This window comes from Trichosurus vulpecula, chromosome 9 (genome assembly GCF_011100635.1).
Source record: "Trichosurus vulpecula isolate mTriVul1 chromosome 9, mTriVul1.pri, whole genome shotgun sequence".
In the NCBI taxonomy this organism is placed as follows: Eukaryota; Metazoa; Chordata; class Mammalia; order Diprotodontia; family Phalangeridae; genus Trichosurus; species Trichosurus vulpecula.
Genome location: NC_050581.1, coordinates 122,783,996 through 122,801,546, shown reverse-complemented (window position 1 = coordinate 122,801,546; position 17,551 = coordinate 122,783,996). Strand labels below are relative to the sequence as shown.

At 40.5% G+C, this 17,551-nt stretch overlaps 1 protein-coding gene across 1 annotated transcript; it reads right to left on the bottom strand.

The window, feature by feature from the left end:
- Window positions 1-64: 64 nt before the first annotated feature.
- ALAS1 (5'-aminolevulinate synthase 1) lies at window positions 65-13,282 on the bottom strand. The gene is made up of 11 exons (XM_036737848.1): window positions 12,991-13,282; window positions 11,154-11,373; window positions 8,239-8,463; window positions 7,413-7,562; window positions 6,950-7,172; window positions 5,677-5,861; window positions 4,926-5,105; window positions 4,463-4,627; window positions 2,505-2,773; window positions 1,179-1,341; window positions 65-518 (listed from the first exon to the last, which is right to left on the bottom strand). The coding sequence occupies exons 2-11, from the start codon at window positions 11,350-11,352 to the stop codon at window positions 358-360; spliced, it is 1,920 nt and encodes a 639-aa protein (XP_036593743.1). The 5' UTR covers window positions 11,353-11,373; window positions 12,991-13,282; the 3' UTR covers window positions 65-357.
- Window positions 13,283-17,551: the final 4,269 nt, after the last annotated feature.

Here is a 17,551-nt window from a genome sequence, read left to right as displayed (position 1 = left end):
TACTAATAATCATCCATTTTCTTGATTATGTTTGAAGAAAATAGCCTTAAAGATTGTGACCAGCTTTTGTAAACAGGGCCAGAAAAAGGTTGATTTTTTATTATTAATTAGCATAATACAGATAGATGGGAAAGACAAGATCTGAGGAGAAAAAGGACTAATTGATCAGTCTGTGCTATCATACAAAACACCCTGACGTTATAGAATCAGACCGTAATGCTTTAATAGGAATTTATTTTCAGAACTATGTTTCTACTATGGGTTAAAATTTAAGATAAGTTAATTCATATATAAAGACTACAGAGACGATACAGATAGGAGACTGGGGGACAGCAGGTAGAGATAAGGAGGTCGGATTCAGGCACTGACAGAAACCAGTTTGCTCATGCCCTGGAAGTAGGCTTTCTCTCTCTCGCTCATGACTTCAAAGTGTAGGGGTCTCCTACAGAAGTTACACTCTGCCGAGGAGTGAGGCTTCAGGTCCAGCCCAACAGCTTTCCAAGTATCCAGCAGGTTCTCTGTGAAGGAGGAAACATTTGAGAGAAATGTTTAAAAGTTCTCTAAAACCAAATCCAACTCTCCTGAGTAAAGGCTAAGCCTTGAAGCTGAGATTTATGCTGAGTTAAACATATATAAGGATATAAAAATCCACCTCTACAAGATGTTTGAAATGATCATGGCAGAGGCGGCTTGCAGTTAAAGACATGAAAGTCCACACTTCAGGCTACTGACTATATGTTTAGGACCTATTCATCATTAGGTAAACGGTGCACAACCACTGCATCCGCCGAGCTTGGAACATACAAGAGGTGCTCAAAGTCAGGGACTAGGGGAAAGGAGAACAAAACAGCAGTAGAGACCTGTTGAGATCCTTTTAAAAATTCTTGGAAACACACCAGAAGTAATTTAAGTGTCCATCCGCATAAGGGAAGGGGGCCTGGACCTGAGATTTCCCTGGCTTAGGGAACGTTCTCTCTCAGTGTGGGCTGGGACCTTCTCTGCCACTTCTGGTCTTCAGAGCTGCCAAGAACAAGGGCAAGTGCTTGCCCAGGGTCACGGCCAGTGTGTGTCAGAGGCGAGCCGTCTGCCCAGAGCATTCCTGGTTCTGAGGCCAGCCTGCCATTTATTATACCACACTGCCTCTCTCAATACGTAGAGAGAGAGACCCATGTACTCACCCAGGAAATAGTTCATCATCTGTGGAGTGTGGTGCGGGGTCGGTGCGATGCGAAGCAGCTCTTCTCCCCGGGGGACTGTGGGGTAGTTGATGGCTTGGACGTAGATGTTATGTTTGCTCATGAGTTCATCACAGACCTCTGTATTTTTAGCAGCATCTGCCACCTGGATATTATGACAAGGAGTCTGAATTAAGTCTGTGCCTCATTTGGGACATATGGTCACATAAAGAACTGCCTCCAGAATGACGAGCTCCCTATCCCCATCAAAATCAGAGCTCCCTGATGTAAGTGTACATGGTGCTTAAACAGTGAGCTATAGCAGTCACAGAGCATGAGAGCTTTAAGTAAAAAAGGAAAGGAAAAAGTCTGCTCTGACTTCTCAGTTTCAAAGAATGACAATTTCCATGGAAATGTGGAAAGCATTATGTGTAGAGCCTGACACACAGTATGGCTTAATAAATGCTTGCACTCGTCCATAACCAAATTGCTTACCATCTTAGGGAGGGGGAGAGGAGGGAGGGAGAAAATTTGGAACTCAAAATTTAAAAAAAAAAAACAGTTAAAATTTGTCTTTACATGTAATTGGAAAAAATAAAATACTATTTAAAAAATGCTTGTACTGCCTGTCTCACAGGATTATTGTGAGAAGGGTTTTGTAAATCACAAAACACCACATAAATGTCAACTGTAGACTTCTGCTATCTATTGTGTAAGATTTAAGAATGGTACCACTGTTTTGGTCAATCCATTGAGTAGGTCTTAAAGTAGGTGTGTGTGTACGTCACTGGGAGGGAAGAATTGATGAATTTTTTACAATAGTGAATGCTGTTCACTGCCTTGTTGGCCAATAGACATCAGTGCAGAAAGTTCTCACAACAGCGGCATATGCTGACTGTTCTTCACATAGGGAGATTTATGTAATTGCTTACACTTGTTGCAACAGCTGACTCAAAACTAATAGGGCTGTTGTATGCACAGAACAGGACAGACCTATTGAGAAGTAAATTCAGCCCCAAACTGGCCAAGCTCAACCTTCCAGAACTCCTAAGATCCAATCATGCTCATGCTCCTAGGCATCAGCCTCTTAAGAGGATCAGTCCCTTGGGTCCAGGGCTGTTATTTTCATTGCAAAGTCATCCTTATCATACTTTTGCCAAGCAATGTGGCATAAAGTAACAGCAGCAGTGGTAAAAGCTGTCTGCTCCCTCACCCAGTAGCCAACCTAAGGATGACACTGAAGTGTCTGGCGCTAAAACACCGGCAGGTGAGGACTGTCTAGCAGGTGTACTTTCCAAAGCACACTGCTATGTGCCAAGCTGTTATTACCCGGACTGGAATGATGTGACTGGGGCAGTGAACCACAGGGAGCCCGGCATCCATCAGCATCTGTCTCATGAGTTTGACATTGCGCTGGTGCTGCCGGCGAAGGGCTCGACCTTCAGCACTCTTTAAGATGCGGACCGATTCGAGGGCGCCGGCCAGAAGCATCGGGGGGAGGGAAGTTGTGAAGATGAAGCCAGCAGCGTAGGATCGCACAGTGTCTATTAAGGAACTTGTGCTGGCGATGTAGCCCCCAACACAACCAAAGGCTTTGCCTGAAGGAAAAAGCACAAAGTGGGGTTAGCACACAAGCTCTCCAAATTCACACGTCACATTTGCTTGTCTCTTTTCATCCTCACCATCTCTCTCTGAAGTTCAGTCGATACCAAAATCAAGTCTGGGATTGCCTGACTCTCAACTGTGGGACCCAGTGTCTCAAAGCACAATTTCACTTGTCTGACCCCGAGTCAAATGGATCTGTATAAGTTTTTGCAAAGTCCTTTGTCTTGTAGCATCTATCTTGCCCTGCATCTTCACAGACACTTGGACTCAGAGATGCTTGAGTGTTCGACTCTTCCAATCTTTACCCCAACAAAAATCTCCCCTACAAAAGCTCATCTGATGTGTGCAGTAAAAACCCGGGAAAGGAGGAGCCTACCACTGTCAGGTCTAAATCTGCCTCATTGCAACTCCCACTCAATGCTCCTGGTTCTGCCTTCTGGGGCTGAGAGAACAAGTGCTGCTTCTGACAGCTTCCCTGCCTGTGATCACTGGGCATGAAGTTCTCTCTCCTGCCTGCCCAGGAAGGCAGTGGAGGCCCCAGGGAATACTTCCTGTGTTCTCTATTGTATATGCTTCTCAAAACAACTTATTTGCAACATTCCCAGAACACAAATGTCTCAATTTGAGCCAAGATGTCTGTCTTATAACCTCACTATTTCGTGACTTAAGGTGAGAGCCAGGTAAGAGCATTAACTGTTTTAGTTTGCAGAGTTTTCATTTAATACCCTCTAGAAATACAAAGCTTTGATGATTAGGGTTTGCCAGACAAATGATATATATCAATCAGAGCAGGGTCGTTAAGTCTGATTTACATCCAGACTTGTTCTTCGGTTCTCATTAAATCTCTTTGTATAACCTGTATCTCAGGTTTCAGGATTAGGTACATGCCCACTTCATCTAGCAGAGTCCTAACATCTTAACGTAATAACACTGTGTCCTGTAATTAACAGGCTCACTTAACATCTCTGCAGTTACAAAGTTGGCATTAGCTACCACAATGGAGAATTCTCACTCTGTTCAGCAGCACTCCTTCTGTACCTTCATACCAACCGAGATCAAGAAGGGGCATTCTAATCACTGGCCCAATGAGGAAAGGGAGGCAGGAAATTCTCACGGGAAAGCCCTTGTCCTCAGAACAACTACGCCATTCTTGTTTGTGAAGTATCCCAATACACTTTTATGCTCCCCACCCCAAGGATCAGCACAGTGGTCTTCCTCAATGCAATGGTAATCTGGAAACTGAGTATTTTAATCCTTTCTCTTCTCCTTGGATCTTATCAACATTCCCTGCTTCTTTTATGCTCTATTCTGTGTGCTTTTAATTCCTCTTTTTATGGTGTGTGTCCCTAGGTAAAAGGCCCAACTTCAAAAAGTTAAAATACTTCAGTATTTCATGAGCACTTGCATTTGGTTTTCTCTCCACAGCATTCTGAGTAGACTTACCAGTTCCATTCATTACTGAACTCAATTCCATTCGAATAACCATTTACTATGCATAAATAAGGCACTATGCTAGGTACGGGGGATATAGAGACAGAAACTGTCATGTCCTCTAAGAGCTTACAATAAGCTGACACTAAAATCTCCCTATAAACTGGTTAATAAACTAGTTTATTCTTTTATATTATTAAGATGATACAATTTTACCTTTGAATAGCATTCTAGAAAACACACATACATACCCAGGGTTCCGGAAATGATGTCCATTTTGTGCATGATTCCATCACGATCACCTATCCCACCTCCTCGAGCACCATATAATCCCACAGCATGGACTTCATCCACAAAGGTGATTGCCCCATATTCATGGGCCACATCACACAGTTCTTCCAATGGACATACTGCTCCTAGGCACACAGCAAGCAATGTTTTGTAGAACATAACAAAGGAAGCTCATGAAAAATAAGTCTGACACAAGGTAAATAAAACAAAGTAAATCCCAAAACACAGGCAGCTCTATGATTTCAAAATCCTAGTTAGATGCCTGGGCAGAAAACCCTAAAGGGAAACTGCAAAGTCCTGGTAGAAAGTAAGAAAGAAACCCCAAAGCTAAAGCCTCACTGTCAATAGCCTACTACTAGTTCAGTGAAGCACATGAAAGATTTCAGCATATAGTCTCTACATACAAGTACCAAAAGGACTCACCATCCATTGAGTGGACAGTTTCAAATGCAACAATCTTAGGGACCGATGGGTCTGATTTCTTTAGCAGCTCTCTGAGGTGGCTTACATCATTATGGCGAAATATATACTTTGGCACTCTGCTATTACGAATTCCTTGGATCATGGAGGCATGGTTCCCAGAATCAGAATAAATTTCACAGCCTGGTACAACAAAACATTTATTGACATGTATCGCAAATTGATTTCCTAAATGGTAAGTGAAACTAATTGTGCAATGAAAATACTCTCTACATTACTTGATATGAAACTGAACATCTGACAGGTTTTCTTGCACATATTCTTCCTTATGTGATATGTAAATACCAGTTAATACCAAAAGATGGTTTATTTTGGAGACTGTTTCCAGGTTCAAAATAACTATAGCAATTACTCTAAATTTAAACTCAATACCAAAAAAAAATCTCATTTTAAAAGTGTCTTTGACTTTCTGGAAGTTATCAAAACAGTTTTCAAAGGAAACAAGTTTGGTTTTCAGGGCATAGCCAACATAATAGGATCGTTATCAGTTTGTCTTCAATTAGATTGTTATGCTCCACTGCAAGTTCTAATACACAGCTTGAAACTTTATAACTGAGTTAGTCCCTCACAACATGGTATTTTTAAAAAGAGGAATGATTTCTGGAAGTTCCATGAAATAAAGTGCTCCCTGTATTTTAATTTCTACTATGAAACCTACCAAACGATAGGCCATCCAATAGAATAGATTTTTTACCTGGCATCATCTTGGCCAAAGTGAAGAGGGTGGAGTCATTAGCGACAAAGCAGGATGAAAACAGTAATGCTGCATCTTTGCCGTGGAGGTCAGCCAATTCTCGTTCCAGATCAACATGAAATTTACTAGTTCCAGAAATATTTCTAGTACCACCTGCTCCAGCACCGTGTTGTTTTAATGTTTCCCTGTAATATGTATATAAAAGAAGATATTCTTTTAAGAACAAATTTCCTCTAGAGTTTGCTGAAAGGAACAACAAATAATCTGTGTGCCAGATAGCAAATATGAAGTGCTAGCTTAAGGATTAACTAAAAAAATCTTTCCCAGAAGCACATTCTTTTCCAAGCATGTTCAAACCACAAACTGAAATGTAATGGGTAGAATTTGGTTTGTGGTTAAATAAAGCCCTCTGAAATTCAACCATTTGATTTTATAAGACCTCTCTCATGATAAACCATTTCATATAAGATCATAGACGTAGAGTTGGAAGGAGACTCAGAGGCCATCTAGCGCAATGTACTAATTTTGAAGATGAGGAACTGAGGCTAGAAGGGGTTGAGGGACTTTTCCTGAGTCACTGAGCTAGGAAGCACCTCAGGCATTCACCTTGACGTCAGGTAGCACACGCTGAATTAAGTTTCCCCAGTAGTGGTGATGGTTGGATTTGTGATCAAGAGATTATGTTTGCTAGACAAACCAGAGTAAAGGGTACCATTTAGTGGATAGGAAACTGTGACACTGATTCAGAGATCAGGCCCATCAACCTGGGCTCACTCTAGCATGGTGTTCAAAACAACTGAGCTGACCAGACTTTATATTTCACATGCTGCCCCACAGATTTTTGCCTATTTATGATATTTTGACCAAAAGCCCATAACTAAGAATGTTACAGCAAAATGGTTAATTTTTACTACAGATACTCTGCACAACAAAAGTCCAAGAATAAATACTTCCTATTATATTTTGTTAAAATACAGAGCTTAGTTAAAAATTAAATCAAATTTTTGCAACTGTACAGGCCTCTATAATGGCAAATTATGCTGCCTGCAATAGCTTATAGATTGTAATCTTTATTTACAATGCAATAGCTATATATATGTGAGTGTATGGGCAAACAGATTTTTTAAATGTACTTATGACTAGGCACCAAATATACCACCAAGTTATTGGCTCGGAATACATTTCACATGTTTTAAATAAAAGATCAAATCTCAAATGCCCAACATCTCTCTAACAGGCACTGGCACAAATGGCCCTTCCGCGGTCTACTTACATGACTGCCCCACACACCCGAGGATGACGACTCATTCCTAGGTAGTCGTTGCTACACCAGACAGACACTTGCTTTTTAGTAACAAGAGAATCCGTGTAGTCATCTGCCATTGGGAATATGTGTGCCTTCCGGTTCACGGTTTTAAACACTCGGTAAGTATGATCACTTTTTTTCTCGTCAATTTTTTTCTCAAAGAAACGATCATACTGAAAAGTGGAAACAGCTAAAAATGGAAAGAGAAAGCTGTTTTATTCCTAAATTACTCAGTGATTAAGAGGACCTGTTTATATAAGCAACGTTGGACTTTGAAGTCTTAACAGGCTGCAAATTCTGAGCTTTGATTTGTGACTTATTTAGGAGACAATTTAGGATCCAGACAAACTACAAAACTGCAAAAGTAAAGCTTTACAAAAACATTTTAAAAAGGGTTTTGGGGGTGTTTTTTTTTTTTTTCAAAACTCACATTTTGGCAAGTTGTCCTGAAGGAGATGGGATACCCTTTCTGGTCTTTGCTTTTGCATGAGATCCTGAAAATTCTTTAGCAAACCATTCGGGTCTTCTCTACCAGTCTTGAGATTAATCACAGCAGGATTAATTGGAGTTTGAGCAACTTCTTCACAAGAAGGAAAATGACAAAATAAAGCAAGTTTAATGTAAAATCCTTTTTTTATACTGCCTCTGAAATACGATAACTTTCTAGTAATGGAAAAATGCCAAGCAAAGTTAGATAACTACAGCTATTTTTAAGATTCTTACTCCTTTTACTTTCTTATCTTCCCACAGTAATCTTTCCCAAAGCTGAAATCACAAGGTACCAGGAATTTTCTTTTCACACAGAACAGCTCCAATTTTCTTCATACAAAATTCAGGTCAGATGTCAACTACCTATTTAACTAAGGTTTTCTGATGGTCTCTAAGTGTTCATCCAGCCCTGTGACCACAATCAAGTAGAGGTCATACAGCTGTTCAGTGCAGCAAACTTGGTTGACTTATGCCAATAATTTGACAGTACCACCATCAATTTCATCTGTCCCACTAAAATGGCTGAGGACAAAAACTAAGGCCTGTTGGTAGCTATTCTTAATTGCAAAATACTGTAATTTGCTGTAAAAGTCAACAATTCCTCAAAGCTCCTATATTTGTTAATGGAATCCACTGACTGTAAAGTCGTGATACCCTTCCTTCTAGCCTTCCAAAAGAGGCCTCTGAAACATATTTATCAAGCTAATAAAGTCTTAAGGACAAAAGAAAAAGTTACAAGAAAAATTAATTCTAAACGGTTTACTTACCTTTCCTCACAGCCTGCATTTCCTGTACATCCTCTTGAAGTTCTAAACTGGCCTTCCGGAAGACGTTGCTGGTTCCTTGGTTCATCTGAGCTGCTAGGAAGGGGCATTTACTGGCAGTTCCCTGACTCATAACAGAGGCTGGATGGCCAGCGGGAAGCTGGGATCCACCAGTGGTCTGCTGAGAATCATCAGCATGCTGGACCACAGTTTTGGAAGTTTTGTCCTCTGGGGAAAGATGGAGAAAGTGAAGTGATAAACTAACTAAATGAGCAAATTTTTTTTGTCTCAGTGCTTCATGACGCTAATCTGTACTATGACACAGATAGTGCTAAAATTTTGTACTATCAGTGACTAACTAAAGACATCTAGTCAGCCAGCTAGAAAATGGCTAACCAAAGTGGGGTATGTAAAAAATATAATGGAATATTACTGTGCCATAAATAACAACAAATATGAAGCAAACAGTGACTACGAAGAGGTATGGGAATACTTATATGAACTGCTGCAAAGTGGAATAAACAGAACCGGGAAAACAATACATGAAGTGATTACGACATTGTAGATAGTGTCACTTATTATGATGACTAATCTTAGCTCCATATACAGTATGAGAAGATGCATTTCCCCATCTCATCTTTGCAGATGAGGAACACTAAGGGTACAAACACTGAACAAATATATCAAACCTGCCCAATGTGTTGGTTAGTTTTGCTGGACTACCTTCCCTTCTCCACCCCAGCCCTCCTTTTATTTATTTACTTAATTATTTTTTAAACAGGGGATGATCCTCTAGGAAGTAAGGGGAGAGGGATATATTTGGAAATGAAGATGTAAAAATACAGTCAAAATATGTGTTTACCTAAGAGAATAACATAATAAGCTTTTTTTGGTTTTTAGTTCTGTTAAACAAAATGTTTCATAAAATTAAACTTAATACTTCCATTTGAATATCTCACTTAAATTTCCTAATGTAAGAAAAGGCAACCACAGGTGGGTATGAACATAGCAAAAACATAAAACAGAATATCTACTTTACTATGACCTCCTAAAACAGTTCATAATTTTCTCCACTGTATTGATTTAAAAAATTGATGACATCTATCTATTACAGTTCAAAGTAATCTCTGGTTAAACGTTATCTCCACTTTATGTACGTAAATTAGATACTGGTGAACATAAGTTTTAAAACAACTTAGAGGCATCATGAACTGTTTGTTAAGCAGTCAAGTAATATGTTATACTACAAAAATACAGGAGGAAATTAAAAATTTCTTATTTGTAAGTTTCTGCTGATGACCACTTATCAGAAATCACAATTATCAGAAGTCCACATCAATCCTCCAATCTACAGGTTTGAGTGTGTCTAAGTTAAACTGCCTAAAGGAAGAGGGTACTCTTTGTGATGGGATGAAAAAATAGAAACATCAATCTTATATGCCTCAATTGCATAAAATTTCATTTTAAGAAAGGCAATAACTATTTTGTAATTTATTTAAAACCTGTTCTGATTTGAAGTGTTTGATCCAAAAGTGTACGAAGCATTATTGCTGGAACATTTGAAGAAAGTTAAAAAAAAAAAAAAGATGGTAGTGAGTCAGAATCACTCACCCTCATCTACTAGTAATAAGCTAATAATTTATGAGAATACACTCTTATCAAGGGTTAAAAATTCCTTTGAACTTCTTCATGAACTGATTAAGTGATATATTCCAATTGCTTTTTGCATTCATTTCATTCTTGACTATAAATCCAAAGTAATTAGTCTTAGGCAATCAAGAGTTTGTGACCTGGATTATTTCCAATCTTGATCTTATCCAAAAATGTTCAACAGATTTCACTTGGGGGCAAACCCATTTAAATAATTAAAACTTTTAAAAGTTTCCTTCCTGTTGATACAAGAAATCATCACCTTATAACCTGATCTGGACAAACAGACCTGTGGTCCCTCTGAAAGGATACACTGTTTCACAGAAACAACAAAAGAGACAGAACAAAAAAAGATCTTAAGATTTTTACTAAATGAAGTTCAAATGAAGTTCACGTTCAGGAAATTTTATTTATAAAAAAGTTTTATAATTCGTATCCACTACCTACATTCTTATTTCAGTGCTCCAAAGGAACACACTCCCTTAAAACAGTTGGCTGGTAACTGTGTTTCTAATATGAATGACCTCCCTTTCCCCTTGAGCAAATCAGATCACCTTTCCTTCTGGAAATGTTCTTCCTCATTGATGCTGGAACACCCCAATGAGTCACTGCCTCGCCTTTCCTACAGTCTGTGGAAAGTGTTTCACTATTGTTTCTCTTTCTCAACTTCATGGTAGGAAGGAATTTTCAAGTTTATATCAGCACAGATGATTACAGTAACTGATGACAGGTTAAAAAAAAAGCAACAGTCTACAAACATTATCACATTTTCCTCCTAAATGATTCCATGTAAAAGTCCTCATTTTGGGTATACAACTAGGAAAACCCTGTAATGTAAAGACTTTATGGGACTAAAAGTGGACCTGAAAAGGTCTTTATTCTCAACCTCTCCTAACAATAGTTAGGCCAATATAAAAATTATAGTTCCTTTCTTTTTTTCAGAAATACAATGAAGGTGGATGAGATGGCGAAGACAAATAAAAATCATCACAGAAACGTAACATTCAGAACCGCAATTTAAAAAGCTAAATGACGACAAACTCGGTAAATGTAAAAAAAAGTTGTAATCGAAGGTTAAAACTTAGCATTTACATAAATTCTAAACACGAAGTGGCCCATGATAACGAAGCTTCTTCTAAGACAAAATGCCCAAAGATTATAAATACAAAGCACAGCATGTAACAAGTGAAATATTAAAATTGCTTTGGGTTTAGTCAAAGATGGGGACATGGGAATAGTTCAATGATGATAAACAAACTAATACTTACTCTCATTGGCTGGAGGGGTTTCTTCTACTTGTTGGAAGTGAGTTGGTGAAGTGGTCATAGCCCGAGAAGCAGGTTTGGATCCAATCTCCATCATTTTGGGGCAATTCTGCGCGTAGAAGAGCAGAGATTTGCCAGCCTTCTGGAGGAAGGTTTGGGGTACTCTTGACAAGAATGGGCAGCGTCGAACAATAGTCTCCATTTTGAGGAAAAGGTCAGGATCCTGTAAAATGATTGGCTGTAAATACCACCACCATGACGTATCAATAAGCTTGGAATAATGTTAGACCATCACCTAGGACCAGGTCAAAAGGACCACGTATCCACTGCAATTTAGAACTGAGGAATACCGACACATAAAGAGAAACTGTCTTGCTCAAAAGTGTTCAAATATAACAAGTCTGGGGCTAAGTACATTAGGTAGATAGAGCTCCACTTTGGCAATGGTCTAGCAAGGCATGACAATTAGCAGTGATGGGGAAAATCAAGTATAAATTAAGAAAGTGCAAAGTCAGATATTTTCAGAGAATGGCTGGGGGAAAAAAAGTCCAAAGACTGATAGTTAATTTGAACAAAATATTGGGTATGCTTTGAGGTGATTCTATTCCTGCTTGAGAAGGTACTTTCCTGACCTCACAGTCCTTTCAAGGTGTCCCCCCCTTCCCCTAAGGGAAGAACTCAGGCCAGAGTCCTTGGGGAATGGGGCTTTCCTGAGGCCTCCTAGCCTGCTCCTCATTGGGAAAACTAGGCCAATCTTGTTGCTTACAGTCCTCCTAAAGGGACTGGCATTGCCTCTCAGTGGCATACATCCTAAAAAATGTCTGAGGAGTTGGGGGAGTATCAGTTTGGGTTCCCTAGGTGAAATCCATGAAAGACAGTAAATGGGAGTCTTGGGAATGGGATGGGAAATAAATGGGTCATCTATGAGGGGGCAATGGTCTGGAGATGAGAGTAAATAGGGGTGAGGGTGGGGGTTGGGACAGGGATAAGTAGGAGTCCTAGAGAGGTAGGATGAAGGGTTCTGAGGAAAGAGAGCCTACTGGGAATGGATGAGAGCCCCGAGCTGGGGAAGAAAATAAAGGGGGAACAGGGCTAATGGAGTGTTGCTCTGGAGAAAATGAAATGGGAGGAAGTCCTGAGAAGGAGAATAAAGGAACTCCAGCAGGAAAAGAGTAAGAGGGGTTCTGGGGAAGAACGGTGAAGTCTGACAGAGGGGAAAGAGGAATAAAGGCGGTCCTGGAGGAAAGACAGAATCCCAGGTGACAGTCCAATGCTATTCCAAGGGAGGGAGGGGACTGACAGGAAATCCCAGGGGAGGGCAGAATCCAGGAGGGGGAGGATCAATAGGGAGGAAGGGTCCTGAGCAGCAGAGGAGGCTTTAAGGAGGGGGGTGCGGGACAGGGATAAAGAAGAAGAAAGAACCAAAGAGAGATATCTCCTCTTAGGGAGGAGGAATCAATGAGAGCTCTGAGGCCAGGCAGGGTTCCAGGGGCAGCAGACAGATAACGGGAGTTCTGGGAGGGGTGTGAAGGGGAAACTGTGGGGGAGAATAAAAGGTGGTGCTGGGGGAGATCTCACAGGAAAGGAGATGATGGGGGAAAAAGAGGGTCCTGGGCAGGATCTGGGGGGAGGATAGGCAGTGGAACACGGATAATCGAGGGTCCTGGGGAAGGGCAGGGTTTGGGGGCGGCAGTGGAACACGGATAATGGGAGGTCCTGGGGAAGGGCGGCAGTGGAACACGGATAATCGGGCGTCCGGAGCAGGGTCTGAAGGAGGGAGGTTCGGGGGGGCAGATCTGCGATGTAGCAGGGTCCGAGGGGAGGCCGCTCCGGCCCTCACCTGAACAGTGTCGAGGAGGCGGCGGCGACGGCGGGGCCGGGACCTGGGGGCCGGAGGGACTAAGGTCACCACTCTAGTTTCTGGCTGGAGAAGGCGCTTAAGGCCGCCCAAGCCTCTCGATTTATAGACAGAGAAGACCCAGTGCGCAGGCGCGGCTCTGCTTTTTTTTTTTTTCTTTCAGTCTCACTACTCGGCCTCCTCCTTACGCACTCCTTCCGGCGCAGACGCAATCAAGCCTCCGCCGCTCGTGGCGTCAGAACCTGCCCCCGCCTGCACTCGCCCTCCCCCCTCTGCAGAACGCGCTCCTCTCGCCCAGGGAGGCCGGGTGGGAACGAGGCTGGAGGATTTAACTCTTCTGGTCCCAAACCATGGTTCCCGGCAGAGCCCCCTAGGGGCCTCGAGTCCCCTTACAGCCTATTTCACCTCTCGCTTGACTCCCCCTTTCCCTCTGCCTGCCCTCAAATGAATTCAAAGCACCGTGTCCACCCTTTGCTTATTCTTGCTGCCAGCCCTCCGTGGATCTTTGGAGAGTCGCAAGCCCGGGCTCAAATGCTGGGTCAAAAGACCATGGAGAATGCCCGCTGAATTGAACAACTGAATTGAATTTTACAGATGGGTTCAGAGAAGAGAAACATATGGGGAGGATAATCGGATGAGCAGAGAGGTGCTGGCATAGACACGCGTCTCTCCAATCAATCAATTAATAAACTTTTATTAAATGCCTGTTAGGGCCAGTCACTTTGCTAAGTGCTAGGAATACAAAAAGAGGCAAAAGATAGTGCCTGTCCTCAAGGAGCTTACAGTCTAACGGGAGAGACAAGATGCAAACAAATATATATGCTGCGGTAATATACAGGATAACTAGGAAATAATTAACAGAGGAAAGGCATTAGAATTAAGAGAGATATAGAGAGTTACATATTAAAAAGTTATGAGAAAAGATAAGGTGACATAGCCGTTGACTTTTAACCTTCATTATTCAGCATATATTTATTAAGCACCAGCCATGTCCAAAACACTCTAGAGAGAGTAGAGTGGGAATCAGGAACCTTGTTTGTTGCTCTTTTTCAGTTGTGTCCATCTATTTGTGATCCCATTTGGAGTTTTCTTGGTAAAGATACTGGAGTAGTTTGCCATTTTCTTCTCTAGCTCATTATACAGATGAGGAAACTGAGGCAAACAGAGTTGAGTGACTTGCCCAGAGTCACATAGCTAGTAAGTGTCTGAGGCCAGATTTGAACTCAGGAAGATGAGTCTTCCTGACTTCAGGCCAGGCACTCTATTCACTGCAGGAAACTTGAGTCTGAGGCTAAACAATGGCATTTAGCTGACTACCTATGGCCCTGGGAAAGTCACTGCCTCTCTGAACCAGACTTTCTTTTTCTGTGAAGTAGGACTAATAATAATTGCATGATCTACCTCACAGGGCTTTCTAGAGCACTATAGAAATGGGAGTTATTATTTGAAAGACAGTCAAGAGATCTTGAGAAATCCCCAGAACGTCGAGTGGATCCTCTTGTGGAGGATTAATAGGAAGCCATGGACAAAGACTGTGCAACCTTTGGAGATGTTGAAATCTGTAGTATTGTAGGGTGTACCCACACCAAGAACATGAAAGATCCAATTCCGTGGAGGGCAGCATGTAAAAATTCCTGAGCTAGGAATTAAGAGACTGAGGTTCTAGTTTCAGCTCTGTTGCAGCGTAACCTTGAGGAAATTTGGACCTCAGTTTCCCCATTTGTAAGATAAGGGATGATCTCTAAGTCTTTTCCAGTTCTGACATTCTATGTCCTAAGGTTCCTTCCAGTTCTAACATTTTATGCTCTGTATTATAAAGTCCTTTCCACTTTGTCATTTTACACAATTACATGATGCTAAGACATCTTGGATAGGATGAGAGCTTCTTAAATGAAATCCTGATGATATAAATCCAATGATTCTAATGCCTAAAGAGGCAAATGTAACTTGCATCCATAGAGCTGAGGATTTTAAAGGACGCGGAAAAAAGGATGGAAAGTAGGGTATACAACAGTGAGGACAAATACAGAAGAGAGAGATGGTCCAGTAAGAATGGTGTCACAAAGGCAAAAGCCTAAGATGAGCCCAGGCTTACCAAAAATATTAAGGGCAGAGGGGAGGACTTTTCAAAAGTAGTCCTGCAGGCAAGAAGAGGAAGAAGCAGGAGATAAGTAGGCTATTCTGGGACAGATGGAGCAATAATAACAGATTCAAAAAAAGCAGAAGTGTACACAACACCTCATCATTTCTCTTTCTGTTTTCTCAATCATAGAGACCATTCTTCAAACCAGGACAAGGGGAACTGTCCTATTACTAGAAAACTGAAGCCCAAGAGGGGGAAAAGGAGATAGTTAGGAAGCAGCCAGCTACTTTAAATAGGTACAAGTCACCATGTGAGACACCAAATATCATCCTACTGTTTCAGTAGATCTTGCAGAAATGACCTGGGTACAGGGGACGGACACAGATAAGACCAAGAGCCTTTCCCCAGTTGATAAGTGGTCAAAGGAAGTTTTCAAAAGAATTGCAAATTATAAAGACCCAATGAAACATGCTTCAAATTACTGATAGAGAAATGCAAATTCAAATAACTCTGAGGTTTCACCTTACACCATGCAAATTGGCAAAGATGACCAAAAAATCCAGTCAATATCAGAAATTGCATGGTAAGACATGCTTGTAGATGAATTTCTGGTGGAGCAGAGTAGTCTAACCATGTAATTTTGCAGTAAAAGTAACTAAATGGTCCATGCTCTTTGACCTAGTGATTCCACTACTGGCCATATGTCCCAAGGATGCCAAAGACAAAAGGATAAAGGTCCAATATATACCAAAATATTTATAGTAGGACTTTTTTGTAGTAGCAAAGAACTGGAAACAAAGTATACATCCATTTATTGGGGAATGAATAAAAAATGTGGCCTATGAATGTAATGGAATTTATCATGCAATTAGAAATGACACATATGGAATCTAGAGAAACAGGGAAGATTTGTATAAATTAATATCAAGTGAAATAAACAAAACCAAGAAAATATATATAATGACCATAATAATGTAAATGAAAAGATCACTAAAAGAAAAATGAACTCTGAATAATGGAAAAATCAGTGGTCTTACAGAACAGATAATGAAACATATTTCTTCCTTTTAAAAAAATTTATTTTTAGTTTTCAACATTCATTTTCACAAGATTTTGAGTTACAAATTTTCTCCCCATCTCTACCCTCCCCCCACCCCAAGATGGCATGTATTCTGATTGCCCCTTTACTCACTCTGCCCTCCCTTCTATCACCCTACTCCCCCCCACTCCTGCTTATCTCCTTTCCCCTTACTTTCTTGTAAGACAAGATAGATTTCTGTACACCATTGCCTGTATATCTTATATCCCAGTTGCATGTAAAAAACAATTTTTTTAAACATTTGTTTTCAGAACTTTTAGTTCCAAATTCTTCCCTCCCCACCCACCCTCCTTGAGCAAAAAAGCAATTCGATGTAGGTTATACATGTATCGTTATGCAAAACGCTTCCATAGTAGTCATGTTGTGTAAGACTAACTATATTTCTCTCCATCCTATCTTGTCCCCCTTTATTCAGTTTTCTCCTTTCGCCCTGTCCCTTTTCTTTTTCTTTCTCTTTTTTTGACCCTGTCCCTTTTCAAAAGTGTTTGCTTTTGACTACATCCTCCCCCAATTTGCCCTCCCTTCTATAATCCTCCCTCTCTTATCCCCTTCTCCCCTACTTTCCTGTGGGGTAAGATACCCAATAGAGTGTGTATGTTATTCCCTGCTTAAACCAAATCCCATGAGAGCAAGATTTACTCATTCCCTTTCACCTACCCCCTCTTCCCTTCCATTACAACAGCTTTTTCTTGCCACTTTTATGTGAGATAATTTACCCCATTCTATCTCTCCCTTTCTCCTTCTCCCAATATGTTCCTCTCTCACCCCTTAATTTTATTTTTTAAGATATCATCCCTTCATATTCAACTTACCCTGTACCCTCTGTCTCTCTATATATGTATATTCCCTTCAACTACCCTAATACTGAGAAAGGTCTCATGAGTTACAAATACCATCTTTCCATGTAGGAATGTAAACAAAACAGTTCAACTTTAGTAAGTCCCTTATGATTTCTCTTTCCTGTTTACTTTTTCATGCTTCTGTTGATTCTTGCATTTGAAAGTCAAATTTTCTATTCAGCTCTGGTCTTTTTCATCAAGAATGCTTGAAAATCCTCCATTTCATTGAAACATATCTCCTCCTTTAATGTAGAGAGTGTTGGGAGCAGATAATGATACTGCTAGGATATACTATTGTATATATTGTCAAATATGATGCCTATATTGGATTTTTTATTTATTAGATGTTTTTATTTGGTTTTTCTTTGCCACTAGAGAGGTTTAACATTTTATACAGATAAAAAGCATCAAAACACACCTATATGTGTGTGTATACACATACATATACATATGCATATAGATATGTTTTATATACATGCACACATATAAATATATATATTTATAATGTATAACTGGCCAATA